Source organism: Ranitomeya imitator, chromosome 1 (genome assembly GCF_032444005.1).
Source record: "Ranitomeya imitator isolate aRanImi1 chromosome 1, aRanImi1.pri, whole genome shotgun sequence".
Classification (NCBI taxonomy): domain Eukaryota; kingdom Metazoa; phylum Chordata; class Amphibia; order Anura; family Dendrobatidae; genus Ranitomeya; species Ranitomeya imitator.
Window position 1 is genome coordinate 259,686,135 of NC_091282.1, and position 25,954 is coordinate 259,712,088.

The 25,954-nt window shown below is 42.8% G+C and overlaps 1 protein-coding gene across 3 annotated transcripts in view; it reads right to left on the reverse strand.

Moving 5' to 3' along the window:
- Window positions 1-2,818: 2,818 nt before the first annotated feature.
- SCARB1 (scavenger receptor class B member 1) overlaps window positions 2,819-25,954 on the reverse strand; it is a 151,662-nt gene continuing 128,526 nt past the window's right edge. The window contains exons 10-13 of one of the 3 annotated variants that reach the window (XM_069756024.1): window positions 22,193-22,244; window positions 21,955-22,101; window positions 12,142-12,264; window positions 2,819-4,874 (exon numbers count right to left, since the gene is read on the reverse strand). In XM_069756024.1, the coding sequence (XP_069612125.1) occupies window positions 12,142-12,264; window positions 21,955-22,101; window positions 22,193-22,244 (322 nt within the window). In that variant the 3' untranslated portion in view covers window positions 2,819-4,874. Of the gene's footprint in view, window positions 4,875-12,130; window positions 12,265-21,954; window positions 22,102-22,192; window positions 22,245-25,954 lie in introns of all 3 variants that reach the window. The other 2 variants (XM_069756025.1, XM_069756023.1) reach the window with 2 other exon arrangements.

Consider the following 25,954-nt stretch of genomic DNA (forward strand, 5'->3'; position numbering starts at 1 on the left):
ACTGGACCTTAAAGTACCAGGGAGAAAAAAAAAACACAAAAAAACAAAAACACAACAACAACTATAAAAGAATGTATTTCCGTAATCCAGTTTTTGCCCAGGCAGCTAATGTTAAAGGGATATTCCCATCTCCAAGATACACCAATATGTAGTAGGTGTAATATTTGTAAATACCTCCAATTAGAAATGTAGTATAGCGCTTCTGATTCGCTAGGTCTGTCCTCATGTGCAGGTATTGCAGGATCTTATGTATCTATGGCTATGACCACTGATATAGTGACAGCTAGCTGGTAGTGGTTGTAACCATGGATACCCAGGGTCCTGCAATGCCTGCACATAAGGACAGACATGGCAAAATCAGAAAAACTACTACTTTCCTGATTGGAGATCTTTGTTAATATTATTACTACACATGGGAGTAGGACCTTCGATAAGGGAATAATCCTTAGTGACCGGGCCTAATTATTATTCATCTGACTAGGGTCACTGTTAACAACTCTGGAACGCTTCAAGAAATCCCAGTGATTTTGAAATTGTTTTTTCGTGGCACATTACAACTTATGATAATGGTAAATTTAGGTTGATTTTTTTTTTATAAACAAACACAAAACATATCTGCTAATTTTTTTTTACATCTTTGTAAAATTTCTATTTTCAAAATTTGAATGATTCTCCCTTTAATCTAGATAGTCATACCACAGAAATACATTAATAAACATTTCACTCATGTCTGCTTTGTAAAATGTTATTTTATTTTGTTAGCCTTTAAGGGGGTTTAAAAATGTATCAGTAATTTGTCAAGGAAATGTACCAAAATTTATTTTTTTTTGAGGGCCCTATCCAGGTTTGAAGTGTTGGGTCATACATATTGGAAAACCCCCAAAAGTGATACCATTAAAAACAGCAGCCCCCCCCCCAACATATTGAAAACTGCTATCGGGTAGTTTATTAACCCTTCTGGTGATATTCAGGGATTAATGTAAAGTGACAGGGATTAATGTAAAGTGACAGGGATTAATGTAAAGTGTATTTTTACCACCTAAATGTCGGTAACTTCTTAACGGGCCGCTATAGTGGGCAGACTAAAGGTACCTTCACACATAACGATATTGTTAACGATATCGTTGCTTTTTGTGACGTAGCAACGATATCGTTAATAAAATCGTTATGTGTGACAGCGACCAACGATCAGGCCCCTGCTGGGAGATCGTTGGTCGCTGAAGAAAGTCCAGAACTTTATTTCGTCGCTGGATCTCCCGTGGACATCGCTGGATCGGCGTGTGTGACACCAATCCAGCGATGTCTTCACTGGTAACCAGGGTAAACATCGGGTTACTAAGCGCAGGGCCACGCTTAGTAACCCGATGTTTACCCTGGTTACCATCCTAAAAGTAAAAAAAACAAACACTACATACTTACCTACAGCCGTCTGTCCTCCAGCGCTGTGCTCTGCTCTCCTCCTGTACTGGCTGTGAGCGTCGGTCAGCCGGAAAGCAGAGCGGTGACGTCACCGCTCTGCTTTCCGGCGGCTGTGCTCACAGCCAGGACAGGAGGAGTGCAGAGCACAGCGCTGGAGGACAGACGGCTGTAGGTAAGTATGTAGTGTTTGTTTTTTTTACTTTTAGGATGGTAACCAGGGTAAACATCGGGTTACTAAGCGCGGCCCTGCGCTTAGTTACCCGATGTTTACCCTGGTTACCGGCATCGTTGGTCGCTGGAGAGCGGTCTGTGTGACAGCTCTCCAGCGACCAAACAGCGACGCTGCAGCGATCCGGATCATTGTCGGTATCGCTGCAGCGTCGCTTAATGTGAAGGGGCCTTAAGGAAGTTATTTGTCCATGAATTGCCATGGCAAACATCAGGACCACGAGATCATGATCTCAGGGTGCCAATTGGATTAAAGAGGAAGCCCACTCACTCAACCACTTAGATGCTGCTGTCAATAGTGACTACATCATATAAGGGGTTAAATAGATAAGGTTGGTGCCAACACTGATCATGGCTGATGCAGCATGTTGTCAGCTATAGTGTACAGCAGACAACTGCTGGATTGTCACCTGTATGGGGAGGCTATTCTCCTATATGTCAGGTCAATAAAAAGACATATCGGCGGTCATTAAGGGGTTAATAGGAATACATGAAAAGGATGGGCAGTGTTATCAGTGAACAGACATAAGTACAGGTAATAGACCAGAGAATATAATAAATGGATTACTCTGAAAGATATCTATAGTAGAGCACCAGCCCAACATATGGTGATCAATTACTTCCCGAATCAGTGTCCCAAAAGCAATGGTGTCAGAACCTGCACATTCAATCTGAAAAGCCTTTTTCCCAAGTTTCAATCTTCAAACAATTGATTCCCAGTCTCCTGGCTGCTTTTCCTGCTTGCTGGGGTAAGCAGATCACTTCTGATAATTCACATGTTGGCTCAAAGACATGGTTGCATCGGTGTATGAAAACTAAGCGCTCTGAAGATGAAAGGAAAAGCAGCTTTGCCTCGGAAGGAGTAGAACGCGGAGATGCTGAAACTGGCAGATTCCAGCAATCCGTTCAGCGTCACAGGGCCATTTACCAGCTCTGTAGTAAAGAAGCTTTTAAGTGTTGTGATCAGTTGCTGGGGGACTGACCACTATGCATAGGCTGCCGTGGTGTCCCATTTCGTCTGCTACAAGCGGTAAAATATCAAATTAAAAGTGTTCACGTAGTAATTTGCAAAATTGCTTGTTTTTTTCACGCACTTTGCAATTTTACCCATTTAAGAAACTTAGACAACACCTTTAACCTAACCTAAAATCATTACATGATACAGTTGATGTGAGGGAAGAAACTGTTTTGTAAAGCATACATTTCATACATAAAAGCACGATCGGTTTTGTGCCGTAAAATAGAATTTTTTTTTTACATATTTATATTCAGTCACATATACACATGTATGAATTACATCAATATAATTTACATTTCAGTCATTTTATAAATTACTTTTCACAATGATATATAAAAAAGGCACCATGGTTCCATTTAATTAAAAAAAAAACAAAAAAGTTAATGGATTTCTTTTTTTGGTGTATTTTAAGACTTTTCTGTGCAAACACACTTCGGTTATAAAGAATTCCAGAACACTATGGAAATAGGGTGGTTGAAATTCTCTAGAGTGAGCAACACCCTAAGCTGATCCTGAGGTCATAGGAATAAAGCATTCTTGTAGAATTTTGGACAGAGTAAAATTATACTATGAGGATTAGGTGGGCTGCATTCACACCTCTGTATTATCAGTCACATGCCATATTGCAGGATCAGACAACATCAGAAAAAAGCAGGAAACCCATGAAAAAATAAGTTTTTTTATTTTGCTTACCTCAGATTCCCTTTAATGAACCATAAGGCAGTGTGTTCCTATCACAATCTGGCCATGCAGCTGTAGCTCAGTTATTCTGTTTCCCTGAAAAATGGGATTTCGACTGGCCACCTGGCACTTGCTTACCTCCATTCCAGCAGCATCTGTCTTTTCAAGCAACCACAACATCAGTTTCACATTCATTTGTACCCATGCAACACACACACAGTACATAGTGACTGCCTCATTATAGCTGGTTTTGGAGGGAGTTCCACGTGAACAGAGGGAAGTCACTACAGTTACAAGCGTGTTGCCTGAACAGGATATGAACCTGGACTAATGTAGAGGTGTGAATGTAGCCCTATAGGGCAAACATGATCCCGAAATGTTTGTAGTAATTATTGCTTGAGAGGTTCAGTGCAATACTGAGGAGCAAAGCGGTAACGCAAAAAATGGATTTAATAAAACTATTTTCGTGGCCTTGTATCAAACGTGACACCTCAAACAAATACTGTGAGATAAGCGCAGATTATCCTAAGAAAGAGAGATAAGTGCTTAGTAAACAACACAGGGCAACTTGGATGATTAAAGGACAGTCAACTGAGACACAAAGCTTTGATATTATTCTGCAACTTGGACATCAAGTGTTGCATAATGTCACCTTTTCCTCAAGGGGTTTATTTAGGGACGACTGCTCCCACATGAAGGCTGGCAACACCACAAGACAACTAAACAGATTCTCTTAATACTGAAAACATGAAACGTTCTGGGGGGTGAGGTTCAAGCTTTAGTATACAGCTACTATACTGGCACTTGTTATGGCTTAAGCTATAGCAGCATTAATAAGTGCAACTACGAATCAGTGAGGTGACCCAATGATCACAAGGCACAGACAGATGAGCCATGTCTTAATGAGCAGAAGAAAACATTGTGCAGTTCCCAGTGCATTAATTTTCATAGATCTGAATGGAATGCACAATTTCTGCAAGACATGAGCTGCAACTGCATTTCATATACCAGGTCATTTAGAAGGACACCTTCATTATTGTGTGTAAACCGTTTTCTCCTGAAAATATAATTGGCATCCAGGATTTGTGTCAGTAAAAACTACAATGGTTCTTCAGCAAATAGGTGAATGAGATGTGGCAATACATTTGGATTTATGTAGTGGCTGCGAGTGCCTGTAGGCTATAAAATAGTCAGTGTAATTATATTTGACCTTATAACCCTCTAATATTTTGCTATGGAATGTGTGGAAACCCCCTCACCACCATATGAGTTCATTCTGGCAGACTGTAGAGATGGTGTGAGTTTCCGCTAGTCTTCTGTGGATATTTCACCACAGTTTGTAAGTCATGTCTGTTTATATAATTGGGTATCAATCACAGAACTATCCCTTAAAAAAACAGATGTTTGAGTGGTCCATTGTAGAGGTTTGAGGCAAGTCATAATCTGGGTCTTCAAGAAGCTTTGCATCATCAGAACATTGATCTGCTCGAGTTATTTCACCTGTGTCTTGCAAGATCTCCTCCCGTTTCTGTGAGACATAAAACAAAGATTAGTTCTTTCTAAAGCTATAGATCTGGTCTGCACCACTTCAGTCTCAATTCTACAGCAAGTTTGAGTACTGAACAAACCGAAATTAAAAATATAGCAAAAATAAAATATTTCTCTCCAAGGTTGATCTAAATCAAGTTGTATCAAGGCTTTCCACAACACTAATTGGCAGTATTTGCTCTGTATTAAGGTGGCTCTAGGATTAACCCCTTAGTGACAGCCAATGTGGTACTTGATGACCGAGCCAATTTTTACAATTCTGACCAGTGTCACTTTATGAGGTTATAACTCTGGAACGCTTTAACAGATCCCACTGATTCAGAGACTGTTTTTTCGTGACATATTGTACTTCATGTTAGTGGTAACATTTCTTCAATATCACTTGTGATTATTTATGAAAAAAAATGGAAATATGGTGAAAATTTTTAAAATTTTGCAATTTTCAAACTTTGTATTTTTATGCCTTTAAATCAGAGAGATATGTCACAAAAAAAAAAAAAAAGTTAAAGGGAACCTGTCACCTGAATTTGGCGGGCTCTGTTTACGGTCCGATGGGCGGTGTTTTTGGTTTGGTCATGCACCCCTTCCTTTCCCGCTGGCCACAATATTGTCTTGAATTTGATTAGGTTTCCTCCATGCGCAAGGCGAGATTGCATTGCGCACGCGTGTACTACGGGGGAAACCTAATCAAATTCAAGATAATATTGAGGCCAGCGGGAAATGAAGGGGTGCATGACAGAACCGACCGCCCATCAGACACCGCCCATCAGACCGTAAACAGAGCTCGCCAAATTCGAGTGACAGAGTCCCTTTAATAAATAACATTTCCCACATGTCTACATCAGCACAATTTTGGAAACATTTTTTTTCTTAGGGAGTTAAGGGTTAAAAGTTGACCAGCAATTTCTAATTTTTACAACATTTTTTTTTTTTTTTTTTTTTTTTAGGGACCACATCACATTTGAAGTCATTTTGAGGGGTCTGTATGATAGAAAATAACCAAGTGTGATACCATTCTAAAAACTGTACCCCTCAGGAACTGAAACAGTGGAAGGGAAAAAAAATGAACATTAACTTTTTTTTGCAAACATTTTACTTCAGAACTATTTTTTTATTTTCACAAGAGTAAAAACAGAAATTTAACCATATATTTTGTTGTGCAATTTCTCCTGAATATGTGGATACCCCATATGTGGGGGTAAACCACTGTTTGGGCGCACCGCAGAACTTGGAAGAGAAGGAGCGCCGTTTGACTTTTTCAATGCAGAATTAGCTGGAATTAGCTGGAGATCGGATGCCAGGTCACGTTTAGAGAGCCCCAGGATGTGCCTAAACAGTGGAAACACTCCACAAAAGTGACACCATTTTGGAAACTAGACCCCTTAAGGAACTTCTCTAGATTTGTGGTGAGCACTTTAAACCCCCAAGTGCTTCACAGAAATTTATAAAGTAGAGCTGTGAAAATAAAAAATCCTTTTTTTCCCTCAAAAATGATTTTTTTTTTAGCCTGCAATTTTTTATTTTCTCAAGGGTAACAGGAGGCATTGGACCCCAAAATCTGTTGACCAGTTTGTCCTGAGTATGCTGATACCGCCATATGTGGAAGGGACGCAGACTTTGATGGGATGGTCTGCGGGCGTCATGTTGCATTTGCAGAGCTCCTGATGTACCTAAACAGTAGAAACCCCCATAAGTGACCCCATTTTCGAAACTAGACGCCCCAAAGAGCTTATCTAGATGTGTGGTGAGCACTATGAACCCCCAACTGCTTCACAGAAGTTTATAATGTAGACTCGTAGAGCCATGAAAATAAAAATATAAAATAGTATTTTTTCCACAAAAATGATCTTTTCATCCCCAAATTTTTACTTTCATAAGGGTAACAGGAGAAGTTGAACCCTAAAATGTATTGTGCAATTTATGCTGAGTAGGCTGATACTCCATATGTGGGGGGACCACTGTTTTGGCGCATGGCAGAGCTCGGAAGGGAAGAAACGCCGTTTTGGAATGCAGACTTTGATAGAATGGTCTGCGGGCTTTATGTTGCGTTTGCAGAGCCTCTGATGTACCTAAACAGTAGAAACCCCCAACAAATGACCTCATTTTGGAAATTAGACCCCCAAGGAACTTATCTAGATGTGTGGTGAGAACTTTCAATGCCCAAGTGCTTCACAGAAGTTTATAATGCAGAGTCGTGAAAATAAAAAATATTTTTTTTTCCACAAAGATTTTTTAGCCCCCAAGTTTTTATTTTCACAAGGGTAAAAGGAGAAATTGGACCCCAAAAGTTTTTGTCCAATTTGTCCTGAGTACGCTGATGCCCCATATGTGGGGGTAAACCACTGTTTGGGCGCACGGCAGAGCTCAGAAAGGAGGGAGCACCATTTGACTTTTTGAGCGCAAAATTGGCTGTCGTGTTTGGAGACCCCCTGATGTACCTAAACAGTGGAAACCCCCCAATTCTAACTCCAACCCTAACCCCAACACACCCCTAACCCTAATCCCAACCCGATCCATAATCCTAATCATAACCCTAACCCATAACAACCCAAATCTCAACCCTAACCCTAAATCCAACACACCCCTAATCCTAATCTCAACCCCAACCTCAAACCTAACCCTATTCCCAATACACCCCTAATCCCAACCCTAACCTTAACCCTAATCCCAAATGTAACCCCAATCCAAACCCCAACCCTAATCCCAACTCTAGCCCCAACTTTAGCCGCAACCCTAGCCCCAACTTTAGCCCCAGTCCTAACCCTAGCCCTAATTTTAGCCCCAACCCTAACCCTAGTCCAACCCTAGCCCTAACTTTAGCCCCAACCCTAAGGCTACTTTCACACTCTCGTCGTGTGGCATCCTTCGCAATCCATTGTTTTGGAAAAAACAGATCCTGCAAATGTGCCCCAGGATGCGTTTTTTGCCCATAGACTTGAATTGCCGACGGATTGTGACGGATGGCCACACGTCGCGCACTGGATCCGTTGTGTTTTGGCGGACCGTCGTCACAAAAAAAAAAAAGTAACTTTTTTTTGTACGTCGCGGCCGTAACTCCACCCCCTCCTCCCCAGGACAAAGACTGGGCAGCGGATGCGTTGAAAAACTGCATCCGCTGCCCACGTTGTGCACAATTTTCACAACGTGCGTCGGTACATCGGGCCGACGCATTGCGATGGCCCCGTACCGACGCAAGTGTGAAAAAAGCCTATCCCTAGCCCCAACCCTAACCCTAAATTTAGCCCCAACTCCCCTAGCTGCCGGCCGGCAGAGCATGGCGGGCGCAGTGCCCCCGCCATTTTCTTACCGGATGAAGAAGCCGGCGGGCAGGAGGGGACGAAGGAGGACTCAGGGACACCGGTAAGTATAACAGGGTCCCCGAATCCCCCTATTCTTCTGTCCTCTGATGGGCGATCACATTAGAGGACAGAGAATGACACATCGCTTTTTTTTTTTTTTTTTTTTTTTTCGGCCTCCGGAAAATAGTTTATTACCGGCGATCGCAAAACAGGGGTCGGTAAAAACCAACCCCGATCATGTTCTTTGGGGTTTCGGCTACTCCCAGCAGCCGAGACCCCAAAGATCTCCCAGGTGCCGGCCGGCGGGCGCACTGCGCCCACAATTTTTTTGCCGGAACAAGATGGCGGCGCCCATCGGGAGCCACGAGGAGCACCGGGGGAAACAGGTGAGTATCGGGGGGCGATCGGGGACACCATTTTTCTGTCCTCTGATGTGCGATCACATCGGACGACAGAGAAATTAATTGTGAAATCGTGGTGTGTGTTTTTTTTGCGACCGCCGGTAAACAGTTAATTACCGGCGATCGCAACCCGGGGGTCGTTAAAAAGCCCCCGAATCATGTTCTGACTCTAGGGGGCGCTATTCACGCGCTATTAATTAACGGTGCTGTGGTTTAAGTACCCTCAACTGCCGCCGTTAAAAGGCATATCGGCGGTCGTTGAGGGGTTAATGTAACTTAGGTCTACCAACATAAACATCACTAAATGAATGTCTGTAAACTAAAAATGCGTGACTTTCTCCACAATTTTGTGCAATTTATTACTGTATAGGAGGATGACAATTATGAAGTATGGTACAAAAACACTATGGGGAAATGCACAACACAAAACTTTGATCATGCAATACAGACAAGAACAAATGTGAAAATAAAACTATTAGTTTTAGTATGTTAGTATAATTAATTTCAAGCAAGCACAAAATTCATTCACATCAAAAATGTTATTCTTTCTGCCTTGGTATAAATGGAGTTTTATGAAAGCCACCCCTTTTTAAAATGAAGTAACCCAGTGACAGCTGCAGATTCATCTGCGACTTTGGTCGTCTTCATGCAGTTCAAAGAATATCAAAGCCATTGAGGGGAGGTCCCAAACATGGAAAACCATATGGCAATATGTTCTAAATGGCATATGGAAAGGGTTTATCTTTAGCAAAGGGCACAGTAAATTAATTTGATTTGATTTTAGCCTCTCCGAGTCACTTTACATTTTAGCACTTTGTCAAAAAAAACAAAGAAAAAAAAGGTCTTGTTTTATGCAGAAGAAAAATTAAAATCCAATTTTTTTCCTCTCAATCTTCCCAAAGCCAATGTACTGGGGGAAAAAAAACAAAAACAAAAAAACCTCAACGGTATATCTGCTCTTCTGCAACCATTGCTCAGGTTTTGTTTACGGCTTTCATTGTGAAATAAAAATAACCTGTGTAACTTTCCTGGGTGATTTTTGTTTTTTTGTTTAATACAAACACTACATTTTGGTATAGCAAATAAAAGTTATCTCAAATGATGGAAACCTAAAGTTATGACACCATTTTTTTTGAGAAAGGGCTTTATTTTGGGTAGCGAGTTGTAGTTTTTATTGGTACCATTTTGAAGTGCATATGATTATTTTTTTAACATTTTATGCCATCTCATTTGGGGGTATTGACGTGACCGAAACAAAATTATGGCATTCATGTCGAGTTCACCATATGGGATAAATACTGTTAAAACCTGATTTTCTTAAATAAAAATATAGTAAATGCAGATATTGGTCTATATTTTGTAATCTGATTAATAAAAGGAGTTCGATTTGAACTCCTAAGGGACTTTGATTAGTGGACAAGGCATCTCAAATATATCTTTGGTCACAATACCGATGGAAGAGAAACCCTCACATGTCTTCCATCAATTAACCCCTTAACGACCAGAGGTATTGTTTTTGCATTTTTGTTTATTGCTCCCCTCCTTCCCAGAGTTATAACATTTTTATTTTATGGTCAAAATGGCCATCTGAGGGCTTGTTTTTAGCGGGACAAGTTGTACTTTTGAACAACACCATTGGTTTTAACATATCGTGTACTGGAAAACGGGAAAAATTCCAAGTATGGTAAAATTGCAAAAAAAAAAAAAAAAGTGCATTTTTTTTTTACCATGTTCATTAAATGCCAAAATGAACCTGCCTTTACGATTCTACAGGTCATTATGAGTTCATAGACATCAAACATGTCTAGGTTCTTTTTCATTTAGGTGGCAAAAAAAGATTCCAAAATTCTTGCATTTTAATGCGATGTTGCGACGACCAAAAGACGTTATTTTGGCATTTTAACTCTCATTACGCTATTTAACGATCGGGTTAATTTTTTTTTATATTCATAGATCGGGCAATTCTGAACGCAGGAATACCAAATATGTGTATATTTAATTTTTTCATTGTATTATTTTCAATGGGGCAAAAGGGTGGCGATTTGAATATTTTTGGCATGCTTCAATAGTCTCCATAGGAGACTAGAAGCTGCACTACTTTGATCGGCTCTGCTACATACAGGTGATGATCAGATCGCCTGAATGTAGCAGAAATGCTCGCTTGCAATGAGCGCCGACCACTGGGTGAATAGGGTACCAATATGGCAAATTCTGATTCGACGATAGTTTCCGAACATATTAGCTCATCTTTAGCTGCTGTGAGCAGAGTTCAAACTTGCCACAGGCAGGTACCCAATTTGTAATGCAGCCCCCATTGGAGCAGGCTCAGGTCGTAAGCCTACTCCATACACCAGCACATGACATACATCAATGTCAGTAAGGGATTAAAAGTGATCAGAAGAAAGATTTATTTTCCTTCACACCCAATTTCAATAAATGTTAAACAGTATTTTTAAAGGTTTTAAAAAGGAAACCCGGCACCAGATTCATACTGACCAAACTGCGGGCAGCATGAATTGGATGACAGTACGATTGCAGCCCAGTATATTTTTATTTTTCTCAACAACACTTCATTGTTTCAGAGAAAATCTAGTTAGATGACCCAGCCAGGACCATAGGAAGAGATAAGAAACCCAGCACCACCCCAGGTTGGCTTCTACTTGCACTGCTCCAGGAGACTGACAAGGAGAGGCCTGCATTGTACATGCATATATTGCTTAGATTCGAGGGATGGCTCCAGGTTTTTGTGGGCCCTTTTACTACATACCACAATTCATGACGCACCGTTAAATTTAGGTATAGTACAATGCCAAATATTTCACTTCTTACCTTCCATGAGTGCCATCTATTGTAAATTTTCCAAAAGCTCAGAAAAAGCAAAACCTCGCAGGGCACAGTGTGCGCTAAGGTGGTGGGTCGGGAGTCATAAGTCTGCAAACACACCTCTTCCTGTTCCCCACAGCAGCGGTTGCCTCAGCATCTTCTGACTTTCTGCACTATTCATCAGTGGGTATTTATGCAATTACGCCCTCTGGCCTGAGACGTCAGAGTCAGAAGACGCGAAAGAGACCGGAGACCGGAGCAGCGTGGAACGTGGAGAGGAAAGTATTTGAAGCAGGAACCGGGCTCCCCTGACTCACGGACCCCATAGCGCGCCAGTGTTCCCGACGACAAGTGGGTTCCCCATTCGTCCAGGGCCCTGGCACTTGCCCGGGTGTGCAGTTTGGGGACGCCGTCCCTGGCTTAGTTATAGCTCATCTTCATGGTTAGCAATGAACAATACTGTTCACATAAACAGTGTGCAAGGATGATACATAAATTCCATAGCAAAGTGTAAATATTCACCAGCTATGAGGCATGCAATATACTAAACTATATTAGAGTTAAATATTAGTGGCAGATGCCCTGTTTTAGAGAATCGTACATGTTTTACCAAAAAGATAAATTACAATACAGAGAACTTTTCTATTTCCTTCTTTTAAACTACACAAAATTAAAAATAGAAAAAACAAAAGAAAAACCTCCACACACTTTACCTTGTACGCACCTATAATTTGGCTTCCAGTAGCACAGTTCCATTAGAAGCAGTCAACTTTTCTTTTTGAGCTTTAGTGATATCATAATTTTCATCATACTTTTTATTACTACTCCAAAATAAGCAGAATTTTTCCTAAAAAAATAATTAGGCTAGTTTGTAACATACAATTTTGGGCAGGTGACACAGGTTAGTTTTAAAATGTTAAAAGTAGAAATTCCCAAATGCTTTTCTGCAAAGGGGATTTACTACATAATTAGAATCATTACGGTATATTAAAATTAGCAAACTCTGCTTTAAATTAAAAAATTCAAATCGAATACTTAGTGTTCAGACGAGCTAAAGTTTTAAAACTTTAAAAAGCATGAGTGAACATGTTTGTAATTTAAAATTGCATAAAGTGATTTTGTACTGGGAGACATTTTAGGACAAGTTGTTTACTGGTGGAGAAAGCAGAATTCACCCTTTAATAAAGAAGATGCATTTCTATCATTCTTGCAAGATCTTTGGAAATTTGGTCATGCCAAACAGATTAAACGTTAAAAATTTTTTGAATACGGTAATTAATTTTCACTCATTTGGTACATTTAGTATTGTGGCAAGGAAATATGCAACACATACATGATTCTGTGCAGCAGAAGTCATTACAGATACATTAAAAGGCATACATTTCAATGGTAAAACACAACAAGCAAAGGAATGAAAGACAATGATATGACTGCATGAAAGCTATGAAATTTTTAGCCAAATTTTAAGCTTCTGTTTTGCACGCTTTTGTAATTAGCTCCTTTCCAACTTAGCTACTTTTGAGACTCATACTGATACAAATAAGACCTCATAAGCAGATGTGTGGCAGTTCATCTATCAATGTAATGGTAGAATTGTTCATTCTAGAATCATTCTGCCCTTGCTATAATAGAAATCATATCTTCATGCATGGACTTCCTGATGAACCAGTGATTGCATTGTATAAAGCCATGTCTGAGCTGTAGGTGAAAGAGGGAAACAACCTGAACAGAGGAAGAGACTCAGTTGCAAAACCGCTAAAAGATCATAGCCCTACACTAATAAAGAACGACTTGGATCTTGTTCTTTGGATGCTTTTAAAGAAAAGCTACATAAAAATCACTGCTTAAGGGTGAGAATGTCCAGTTAAGATTTAATAAAACAAAAAAAAAAACACAGGTTAAAAGCAGAGGAGTAGTGATGATCGAATATACTCGTTATTTCCCAAGCACGCTCAGGTGTCCTCAGAGTATTTTTTAGTGCTCGGAGATTTTGTTTTCCTCACCTCAGCTGAATGATTTCCATCTTAGCCAGCTTGATTACATGTGGGGATTCCCTAGCAACCAGGCAACCCCCACATGTCCTTATGCTAACTAACAGATGTAAATCATTCAGCTGCGGCGATGAAAACTAAATCTCTGAGCACTAAAAAAAAATACTCGGAGGACACCTGAGCGTGCTCGGGAAATCTCGAGTAACGAGTATATTCGCTCATCACAACAGAGGAGGGCAATTCATTTTTTTTTTCTGAGGGGCAACATGAGACAGCGACTGTTGTGGAGGGCCGAACCACTAGGCCAAATTTAATTCTACTCAATATTAATATTGATATATTAGAATGATTATATTATTGATAAATATTAATAGTATCACTTAATATTGAGCAGGATTAAGTATGCAGACATCCCCCTATTTATCGTATGAGTCCCCCCCAACAACCAATTATATGTGGCACGTCGCCCCCAAATGCGGCATCATGTGCAGCACCTCACCCCCATATGCAGCACGTTACCCCCATATGCAGCACGTTGCCCCCATATGCAGCATCATGTGCAGCACGTCGCCCCCATAGCCTCCCCCATGCCCACCCAAAGATCGCATACACATGAAAAAAACAAAAACACATTCTCACCTCGGTCCCGTTCCCCGGCACTCTGCTTCTTTCCCTGCCTCTCCACAGTACACAGCTGACGCGACGAAATTACGCCAAAAAAGTCAGCGCAGATGGAGACAGCGAGTGGGCAGACATGGTGCGGCCCATGGACCTGTAAACAGAAGCTTTTGCGCTGACTATATTACATAGACAACCATTATTCTGTACAGTTGCTATATATTTAATTTGTCAACCATAGGCTCAGTTTACTTTTGCACTTGTCAGAGGAGACTTTTTTCCAGAGCATTTGTTGAAAGGGGTTTTATATTTCAAATTGGCCATTGGACCCTGCATGCCGTGTGGCTGTTATTCAGGAAAAAAAAAAAAGTATATAAGCCAAGTTCTATGCAGAGCATACAGCTTTAAAGTTTTAACAGCTTACATTGATAAGGTTTCTCACCTTACATTTCCCCTCAATTTGTACTCTGGTTTCTTGACTATTCTGCCACCTATCCCAGGATTTGTGTGTTATATAGACCAATGATCTGATGAAAATGACTTCAACAGCCTTCAATACCAAAATCAGTCATTTTAGATTTACACCCATCTGTTTTTTGGATTCTGCAACTCTCTGCTCGAGATATGGTCCATCAATCCGGTATGTCATGTAGTCTTTCTGCAAATTGGTCATCAACTTTTCACTATGGGTGTGATAACCCCTTCTTGACGTGCATAGCAGATACTTGCTCTTTTATGCAGTTCTCATCTGCATGTTAACAGCATTGTATGGTGACAAGCTCCGATCGATGCCATTAACAACTTAACCCCTTCATGACCCAGCCTATTTTGACCTTAAAGACCTTGCCGTTTTTTGCAATTCTGACCAGTGTCCCTTTATGAGGTAATAACTCGGGAACGCTTCAACGGATCCTAGCGGTTCTGAGATTGTTTTTTTGTGACATATTGGGCTTCATGTTAGTGGTAAATTTAGGGCAATACATTCTGTGTTTATTTGTGATAAAAACGGAAATTTGGCGAAAATGTTGAAAATTTCACAATTTTCACATTTTTAATTTTTATTCTGTTAAACCAGAGAGTTATGTGACACAAAATAGTTAATAAATAACATTTCCCACATGTATACTTTACATCAGCACAATTTTGGAAACAAAATTTTTTTTTGCTAGGAAGTTATAAGGGTTAAAATTTGACCAGCGATTTCTCATTTTTACAACGAAATTTACAAAACCATTTTTTTTAGAGAACACCTCACATTTGAAGTCAGTTTGAGGGGTCTATATGACTGAAAATACCCAAAAGTGACACCATTCTAAAAACTGCACCCCTCAAGGTGCACAAAACCACATTCCAGAAGTTTATTAACCCTTCAGGTGCTTCACAGCAGCAGAAGCAACATGAAAGGAAAAAATGAACATTTAACTTTTTAGTCACAAAAATGATCTTTCAGCAACAATTTTTTTATTTTCCGAATGGTAAAAAGAGAAACTGAACGACGAAAGTTGTTGTCCAATTTGTCCTGAGTACGCCGATACCTCATATGTCGGGGTAAACCACTGTTTGGGCGCACGGCAGGGCTTGGAAGGGAAGGAGCGCCATTTGACTTTTTGAATGAAAAATTGGCTCCATTCTTTAGCGGACACCATGTCACGTTTGAAGAGCCCCCGTGTGCCTAAAAATTGGAGCTCCCCCACAAGTGACCCCATTTTGGAAACTAGACGCCCCAAGGAACTTATCTAGATGCATAGTGAGCACTTTAAACCCCCAGGTGCTTCACAAATTGATCCGTAAAAATGAAAAAGTACTTTTTTTTCACAAAAAAATTATTTTAGCCTCAATTTTTTCATTTTCACATGGACAACAGGATAAAATGGATCCTAAAATTTGTTTGTCAATTTCTCCTGAGTACACCGATACCTCACATGTGGGTGTAAACCACCGTTTGGGCACATGGTAAGGCTCGGGAGGGAAGGAGCGCCATTTGACTTTTTGAATGAAAAATTATCTCCATCGTTAGCTGACACCATGTCGCGTTTGGAGAGACCCTGTGTGCTTAAACATTGGAGCTCCCCCACAAGTGACCCCATTTTGGAAACTGGACCCCCCAAGGAACTTATCTAGATGCCTAGTGAGCACTTTAAACCCTCAGGTGCTTCACAAATTGATCCGTAAAAATGAAAAAGTACTTTTTTTTTTTTCACAAAAAAATTCTTTTCGCCTCAATTTTTTCATTTTCACATGGGCAATAGGATAAAATGGATCCTAAAATTTGTTGAGCAATTTCTCCCGAGTACGCCGATACCTCATATGTGGGGCTAAACCACTGTTTGGGCACAAGGCAGGGCTCGGAAGGGAAGGCGCACCTTTTGACTTTTTGAATGGAAAATTAGCTCCAATTGTTAGCGGACACCATGTCGCATTTGGAGCGCCCCTGTGTGCCTATGCAATGGAGCTCCCCCACAAGTGACCCCATTTTGGAAACTAGACCCCCCAAGGAACTTATCTAGATGCTTACTGAGCACTTTAAACCCCCAGGTGCTTCACAGAAGTTTATAATGCAGAGCCATGAAAATAAAAAATAATTTTTCTTTTCTCAAAAATGATTTTTTAGCCTGGAATTTCCTATTTTGCCAATGGTAATAGGAGAAATTGGACCACAAATGTTGTTGTCCAGTTTGTCCTGAGTACGCAGATACCCCATATGTGGGGGTAAACCACTGTTTGTCGCACGGCAGGGCTCAGAAGGGAAGGCACGCCATTTGGCTTTTTAAATGGAAAATTAGCTCCAATCATTAGCGGACACCATGTTGCGTTTGGAGAGCCCCTGTGTGCCTAAACATTGGAGATCCCCCACAAATGACCCCATTTTGGAAACTAGACCCCCAAAGGAACTAATCTAGATGTGTGGTGAGCACTTTGAACCCTCAAGTGCTTCACAGAAGTTTATAACGCAGAGCCATGAAAATAAAATAAAAAATTTCTTTTCTCAAAAATGATTTTTTAGCCCGCAATTTTTTATTTTCCCAAGGGTAACAGGAGAAATTTGACCCCAAAAGTTGTTGTCCAGTTTCTCCTGAGTACGCTGATACCCCATATGTGGGGGTAAACCACTGTTTAGGCACATGCTGGGGCTCGGAAGTGAAGTAGTGACGTTTTGAAATGCAGACTTTGATGGAATGGTCTGCGGGCGTCACGTTGCGTTTGCAGAGCCCCTGGTGTGCCTAAACAGTAGAAACCCCCCACAAGTGACCCCATTTTGGAAACTAGACCCCCAAAGGAACTTATCTAGATATGTGGTGAGCACTTTGAACCCCCAAGTGCTTTACAGAAGCTTATAACGCAGAGCCGTGAAAATAATAAATACGTTTTCTTTCCTCAAAAATAATTTTTTAGCCCAGAATTTTTTATTTTCCCAAGGGTTACAGGAGAAATTGGACCCCAAAAGTTGTTGTCCAGTTTCTCCTGAGTACGCAGATACCCCATGTGTGGGGGTAAACCACTGTTTGGGCACACGTCGGGGCTCGGAAGTGAGGGAGCACCATTTGACTTTTTGAATACAAGATTGGCTGGAATCAATGGTGGCGCTATGTTGCGTTTGGAGACCCCCTGATGTGCCTAAACAGTGGAAACCCCTCAATTTTAACTCCAACACACCCCTAAACCTTATCCCAACTGTAGCCATAACCCTAATCACAACCCTAACCCCAACACACCCCTAACCACAACCCTAATTCCAACCCAACCCTAACCCTAAGGCTATGTGCCAACGTTGCGGATTCGTATGAGATTTTTCAGCACCATTTTTGAAAAATCCGCGGGTAAAAGGCACTGCGTTTTACCTGCGGATTTACCGCGGATTTCCAGTGTTTTTTGTGCGGATTTCACCTGTGGATTCCTATTGAGGAACAGGTGTAAAACGCTGCGGAATCCGCACAAAGAATTGACATGCTGCGGAAAATACAACACAGCGTTTCCGCGCGGTATTTTCCGCACCATGGGCACAGCGGATTAGGTTTTCCATATGTTTACATGGTACTGTAAACCTGATGGAACACTGCTGCGAATCCGCAGCCAAATCCGCACCGTGTGCACATAGCCTAATTCTAAAGGTATGTGCACACGCTGCGGAAAACGCTGCGGATCCGCAGCAGTTTCCCATGAGTTTACAGTTCAATGTAAACCTATGGGAAACAAAAATCGCTGTACACATGCTGCGGAAAAACTGCACGGAAACGCAGCGGTTTACATTCCGCAGCATGTCGCTTCTTTCTGCGGATTCCGCAGCGGTTTTACAACTGCTTTAATAGAAAATCGCAGTTGTAAAACCGCAGTGAAATGCGCAGAAAAACCGCGGTAAATCCACAGCGGTTTAGCACTGCGGATTTATCAAATCCTCTGCGGAAAAATCCGCAGAGGACCAGAATACGTGTGCACATCCCAAACCCTAACCCTACCCCTACCCCTAACCCTACCCCTAACCCTACCCCTAACCCTACCCCTAACCCTAGTTCTTACCCCAACCTTAGTGGAAAAAAAAATTATTTATTTTTTTTATTGTCCCTACCTATGGGGGTGACAAAGGGGGGGGGGGGGGTCATTTACTATTTTTTTTATTTTGATCACTGAGATACAGTGGGGCAAAAAAGTATTTAGTCAGTCAGCAATAGTGCAAGTTCCACCACTTAAAAAGATGAGAGGCGTCTGTAATTTACATCATAGGTAGACCTCAACTATGGGAGACAAACTGAGAAAAAAAAATCCAGAAAATCACATTGTCTGTTTTTTTATCATTTTATTTGCATATTATGGTGGAAAATAAGTATTTGGTCAGAAACAAAATTTCATCTCAATACTTTGTAATATATCCTTTGTTGGCAATGACAGAGGTCAAACGTTTTCTGTAAGTCTTCACAAGGTTGCCACACACTGTTGTTGGTATGTTGGCCCATTCCTCCATGCAGATCTCCTCTAGAGCAGTGATGTTTTTGGCTTTTCACTTGGCAACACGGACTTTCAACTCCCTCCAAAGGTTTTCTATAGGGTTGAGATCTGGAGACTGGCTAGGCCACTCCAGGACCTTGAAATGCTTCTTACGAAGCCACTCCTTCGTTGCCCTGGCGGTGTGCTTTGGATCATTGTCATGTTGAAAGACCCAGCCACGTTTCATCTTCAATGCCCTTGCTGATGGAAGGAGGTTTGTACTCAAAATCTCACGATACATGGCCCCATTCATTCTTTCATGTACCCGGATCAGTCATCCTGGCCCCTTTGCAGAGAAACAGCCCCAAAGCATGATGTTTCCACCACCATGCTTTACAGTAGGTATGGTGTTTGATGGATGCAACTCAGTATTCTTTTTCCTCCAAACACGACAAGTTGTGTTTCTACCAAACAGTTCCAGTTTGGTTTCATCAGACCATAGGACATTCTCCCAAAACTCCTCTGGATCATCCAAATGCTCTCTAGCAAACTTCAGACGGGCCCGGACATGTACTGGCTTAAGCAGTGGGACACGTCTGGCACTGCAGGATCTGAGTCCATGGTGGCGTAGTGTGTTACTTATGGTAGGCCTTGTTACATTGGTCCCAGCTCTCTGCAGTTCATTCACTAGGTCCCCCCGCGTGGTTCTGGGATTTTTGCTCACCGTTCTTGTGATCATTCTGACCCCACGGGGTGGGATTTTGCGTGGAGCCCCAGATCGAGGGAGATTATCAGTGGGCTTGTATGTCTTCCATTTTCTAATTATTGCTCCTACTGTTGATTTCTTCACTCCAAGCTGGTTGGCTATTGCAGATTCAGTCTTCCCAGCCTGGTGCAGGGCTACAATTTTGTTTCTGGTGTCCTTTGACAGCTCTTTGGTCTTCATCATAGTGGAGTTTGGAGTCAGACTGTTTGAGGGTGTGCACAGGTGTCTTTTTATACTGATAACAAGTTTAAACAGGTGCCATTACTACAGGTAATGAGTGGAGGAAAGAGGAGACTCTTAAAGAAGAAGTTACAGGTCTGTGAGAGCCAGAAATCTTGATTGTTTGTTTCTGACCAAATACTTATTTTCCACCATAATATGCAAATAAAATGTTAAAAAAACAGACAATGTGATTTTCTGGATTTTTTGTTCTCAGTTTGTCTCCCATAGTTGAGGTCTACCTATGATGTAAATTACAGACGCCTCTCATCTTTTTAAGTGGTGGAACTTGCACTATTGCTGACTGACTAAATACTTTTTTGCCCCACTGTATAACCTATCTCAGTGATCAAAATTCACTCTGGAACGAATCTGCCGGCCGGCAGATTCGGCGGGCGCACTGCACATGCGCCCGCCATTTTGGAAGATGGCGGCGCCCGGGAAAGAAGACGGACACCGGCAGGCTCGGTAAGTATATGGGGGGGGGGGGGGGGGGGGGGGAGATCAGGGCACGGGGGGAGGGGGGGGGGGCGTCGGAGCACGGGGGGGAGGCGTCGGAGCATGGGGGAAGGGGGGGGCGTCGGAGCATGGATGAGGATCGGTGTGCGTGCGGGTGGATTGGAGCACGGGGTGGGGGATCGCTGTGCAGGGGGGTGGATCGGAGCACGGGGGGGGGTTTCATTGGAGCACGGGGGGTGTGATTGGAGCACGGGGGGAGCGGACAGGAGGACGGGGGAGCCGAGCACAGGACGGAGGGGAGCGCTGCACAGATCGGAGGGCTGGGGGGGGGTGATCGGTGGGGTGGGGTGGGTGCACATTAGTATTTCCAGCCATGGCCGATGATATTGCAGCATCGGCCATGGCTGGATTGTAATATTTCACCAGTTTTTTAGGTGAAATATTACAAATCGCTCTGATTGGCTGTTGAAAGTGAAACTGCCAATCAGAGCGATGATAGCCACGGGGGGGGTGAAGCCACCCCCCCTGGGCTAAACTACCACTCCCCCTGTCCCTGCAGATTGGGTGAAATGGGAGTTAACCCTTTCACCCGATCTGCAGGGACGCGATCATTCTGTGACACAGCATATGCGTCACAGGTCGGATTGGCACCGACTTTCATGACGCATACGCTGTGTCACAGGTCGGGAAGGGGTTAAAGCACCACTCCAGCATTTTGTTTCTATTTCACCTCAGTGCTGAGCGGTGTTAACGGTGTAGTGATGGGTGAGTAGCATTGTTGCTCGGGTCTCCCCGAGCACGCTCGGGTGATCTCTGAGTATTTTGGAGTGCTCGGAGATTTAGTTTTCGTCATCTCAGCTACATGATTTGCGACTTGCAGACAGGCTGAATACATATGGAAATTCCCTAACAAACAGGCAACCATCACATGTACTCAAGCTGTCTAGCAGTCGCAAATAATGCAGCTGATGCTTCAAAAAACTAAATTTCCAAGCACGCCAAAATACTCAGACCACCCGAGCATGCTTGGGGAGACCCGAGCAACAAGTATACTCGCTCATCACTAGTGCCAACTAATCAAAGATCCCCGACTCTAGTAGCATACTTACTAGATGCATTTTCAGTTCATCCTGGTGCCGTTGTGGTTCCGTGCCACTATCTTGTGGTTAAAGTCTACAAGATGCCTTGTTCTGGCTTGCATAGACTTACATTGAATGGGAACATTCAGATCAGAGCCCAGCTAACACTGGGCGATCCGGCAAATCACAATCTGCAGAACACCGACCAGAGTGACAATAAAAGATGAAAATGGCAGTTGCCAAGCAAGAGACCAAGCGCAGGGAAGTTAGATTAGTAGCACCACTCCAGCGCTTGAAAAAACAAAACAAAAACCACTTCACAAGGCCCCCCAGGGATGTACAGTTACAAGATTTTACCCTTTCACGGAGATATAACAGAATTGCAGTTTTGTTTTTCCATTTGGCCTACCTACCCCAAAAAGTGTACTACAATGCAAGTAAAATATCATTGTAAAAAGACCCCCCTTTGCATTACAGTTTCTTACCTGGTTAACAAATGGAAGAACCGCTGCAACCAGTATAAAACATAGGCCCAAGGCAATGAAGATGTATTGTAGATAATCAAGTACTATTGGGAGGACAATCAGGGTATTATAATAGGTATTATACACTGGACCATCAAGATAGCCACTCTGTAGGAAACAAACCAAAATTATACAAGATGGATCATCATCACACTCTCGGACTTCAAAAAAACAAAACAAAACCAAAAACACATCCTACCTCAGAAAACCACAGGATTGGAAATATTACAGGCTTAATCTTCCCAGTTATCCTACAATAAAGCAGATTACAAGATTATTCCATCCTCTTGCTAAATAAAAACACCAAGGTTACCGGTTTTTCCAGAATCCATGAAAGCACACGTGAGAAAAGGATCTGCCCAGCAAGGACAGGAAACCTACTGAAATAAAGGGTGGTACAACTCTCCCAGTCCAGTTGAGTTACAGCTCACGAGAGGGCCCCAAGGTTAATCTACATACATAACCAAACACCAAATTATAAAAACAAACAAAAAGCCACAAAGAAAAACAAACAAACAAACAAAACCCACCCAATCTATAGTGCACACCCATATAGTGATGGGCTTTGGGCATACACAGGTCCTGTCATGGGTTCTTGGGTTCCGGAAAAAACGGCTACCGGCACGCGACCTTGGTGTGTTCCCTTCTCCAGAAATCTCTGGTGTGCTGTCATTGGTGAATTGAAAAACGCTAGGTGTACCTAAAGGTGGTGTATAATGACCAGGTAGCGGCCTTTGCAAATTTGGTGAATCGATACCTCCATTTTCTCTTACCAGGACGTCGCCATGGCTCTCGTGGAAGGAGCCTTGATACCATCAGGGAACGGAGCACCACTAGCAGAGTAAGCTAAACAAATGGCCTCCCTAATTCATCTGGCAATGGTACCTTTTGTTACCCCCTAACCCTTCCCATTACTTTGGAAGGCAAACAGGGACTGGGCTTTTCTCCACTGGCTATTCATACATATAAACTGCAACAGTGCCCTTCAGACATCAAGATTATGAAATTTCTTCTCCCCCGAATTCTTTGCTTTATTACAGAAGGAAGGCAGAATGATCTCGACCCAGATGAAATTTTAAGGCTATGTGCACACGTTCCGGATTTTTCGCGTTTTATCGCTCCAAAAACGCTTACATTAAAGCATCCTATCATTTTTAATCCATTCAGCAATTTTTGTGCACGCTGCGCATCGTGGAAAAAAACGCAACATGTTCATTAATTTTGCAGATTTGCCGCTATCTTATTGCATTGGGAAGCTGCGTGGGGGGGGGGGGGGGGGGTGTGGAAATGAAAAATAAGAGTGCGGATTTCCTGTGAAATTCTGCACACTTTCCTGAATGTGTGAAAGCTATCTTAGGAAGATAAACTGGATCAGGTCTTAACACAACTATTCTCCCTTCTGTGGATAAGGTGGGTTTTTAGAAAGAGCCTGTAAGTAACTAACCCTAAGGGCGGATGTCAATGCTACTAATAAATGATTGCTTTGAGGGCAAGATATTTGGCTGACAACTCCTGCACAGGCTCAAACGGTGCTTAGATCAGTGCCTCTAGTACCAGGTTCAGTTCCCATTGGGGGCCATAGGGATTGAGACTGGCCTAGACCTATCACAGGATTTTATGCATCTCTAGGAACTCTACGATGGGACAGATTAGGGAAGCCATTAGGTCAAAAACCTCTAAATGCCAGAAATTTTTTTTTCAAGTCCTGCCATAAATTCTCATAGTTATGGGTTCTCTACTTAGCAAGGTGGAAACTACCCAGTGGCTAAATTGCTCAGTACGCTTCTTTCAATTTCCACGCTGCTAGATGGAAGCCGTTCATATGGAATATTGGCCCCTGCGCAAAAAGGTCTGGGATCTCTGGCCGAATCCATTGATCTGACAAGGATATAAATCTTAGGGAAAACCATGGCCTTTTTGGCCAGAAAGTGGCAGTCAAAATCACTCTCGTCCAATCCTCACTGATTTTTCATGACTGCTGGAAACATCGCTATCGGAGGAAAGGCATAAGCAATCCTGAAAATCCAGGGAGTCGGGAGGGCATCTACCGCATACGGGTTTTCCTTTGGGTGCAGTGAACAGTTTTCTTCCTTTCTGTTGTGTCTGTCGCCAAACAAATCTATTTCCAGCAACCCCCATAGATTACCGTATATACTCAAGTATAAGCCAAGATTTTCAGCCCATTTTTAGGCTAAAGTGCCCCTCTCGGCTTATACTCGAGTCCCTGTCCCAAGGGGTCGGCGGGGGAGCGGCGGCTGTCATCATACTCGCCCCCCTCCTGATGCAGTCTCTGCACGACCCTGCTTCTCAGATGGTCTCTGGTGCTGGCAGCTCTTCCTGTGTTCAGCGATCACGTGGTACCGCTCATTAAAGTAATGAATATGGATGAGACCACTCCCATAGGCATGGAGCACATATTCATTACTTTAATGAGTGGTACCATGTGACCGCTGAACACAGGAACAAACTGCCGGCGCGCGCCGGAGACCATCCGAGAAGCAGGGACAGAGAGACCGCGCCAGGAGGGGTGAATGACGGGGAGGGAGAGCCATGTGAATCACCGGTCCCCATTCCACCGCCATGCTGTGTTGTCTGCGTCCTTTGGCTGTGAAGTTCAGGTCAGAGGGTGCGATGACGTGTTAAGTGCGCGCCCTCTGCCTGAACAGTCACTGCAGAGACCCGGAAGACAAAGCTGCGTGCGGCGGTGGAACGGAGACAGGTGAATATCGCAAGTGCGGGTGTCCTGAGCCAGCGGCTACTCAGGCACCTGGCACTCATAGCGCACCGGTATCCTCGCCTGCTCAGGCGTCCAGAAGAAATAATAATAATATATAATAATAATATATATTACTTCCGTCTGTCTGTCCTTCTGTCACAGTTATTCATTCGCTGATTCGTCTCGCCAGCTGCCTGTCATGGCTGCCGCGACGAATCAGCGACGGGCACAGTCCAGAAGAAAATGGCCGCTCCTTACTCCCCGCAGTCAGTGCCTGTCGCCCACATACTCCCCTCCGGTCACCGCTAACACAGGGTTAATGCCGGTGGTAACGGACCGCGTTATGCTGCAGGTAACGCACTCCGTTACCGCCATTAACCCTGTATGTCCCCGACTTTTTACTATTGACGCTGCCTATGCGGCATCAATAGTAAAAAATGTAATGTTAAAAAAAAAAAACCCTGCTATACTCACCCTCCGTAGTCGCTCGCGCCAGCCGCCATCTTCCGTTGCAGGTTCCGGTGGCAAAGATAGAATGGGAGAAGGACCTGCCATGATGTCACGGTCATGTGACCGCGACATCATCACAGGCCCTGCGCTAGAAAGACCTGCCATGACGTCACAATCATGTGACCGCGACGTCATCACATATCCTGCGCTCATACCAACCTTGGGACCGGAAGCTGCCGTGAACTACAAGTGGCCCTCGGAAAGGTGAGTATATGTTTATTTTTTCACCTGTGACAAACCTGATTGGGCAATATACTACGTCACCGGGCAATATACTACGTGGACATGCACATTCTAGAATACCCGATGCGTTATATATATATATATATATACTATTAAGCATCTCATGGGGCCCATCAACCTTTATGCAGCATTATATGGGGAATAATATTCTATGGAGCATCTTATGGGGCCATCATTAACATTTTATGCAGCATTATGCTGTTTTCATTAGGGAGTGGGACCTTGTCCCCCCCAGTGGTTGATATATGCTTCCATAGCCAGATTGTCAGACATGATGCGAACGTGGCAACCCAGAAGGAGAAGAAAGCCTTCAAGAACCCTTCCCACAATTTTTAGATTTGATGACCATCCTTTCTCAGGGAGTGCCCGCAACTCCTGAATTGCATGACTCAGGTGTGCCTACAACCTGAGAGGCTTGCGTCAGTTATGTCATTTACTGGCTTTACCCACTGGACCCCCGATGTTAAATTTCCCATGTGTCCACCACATGAG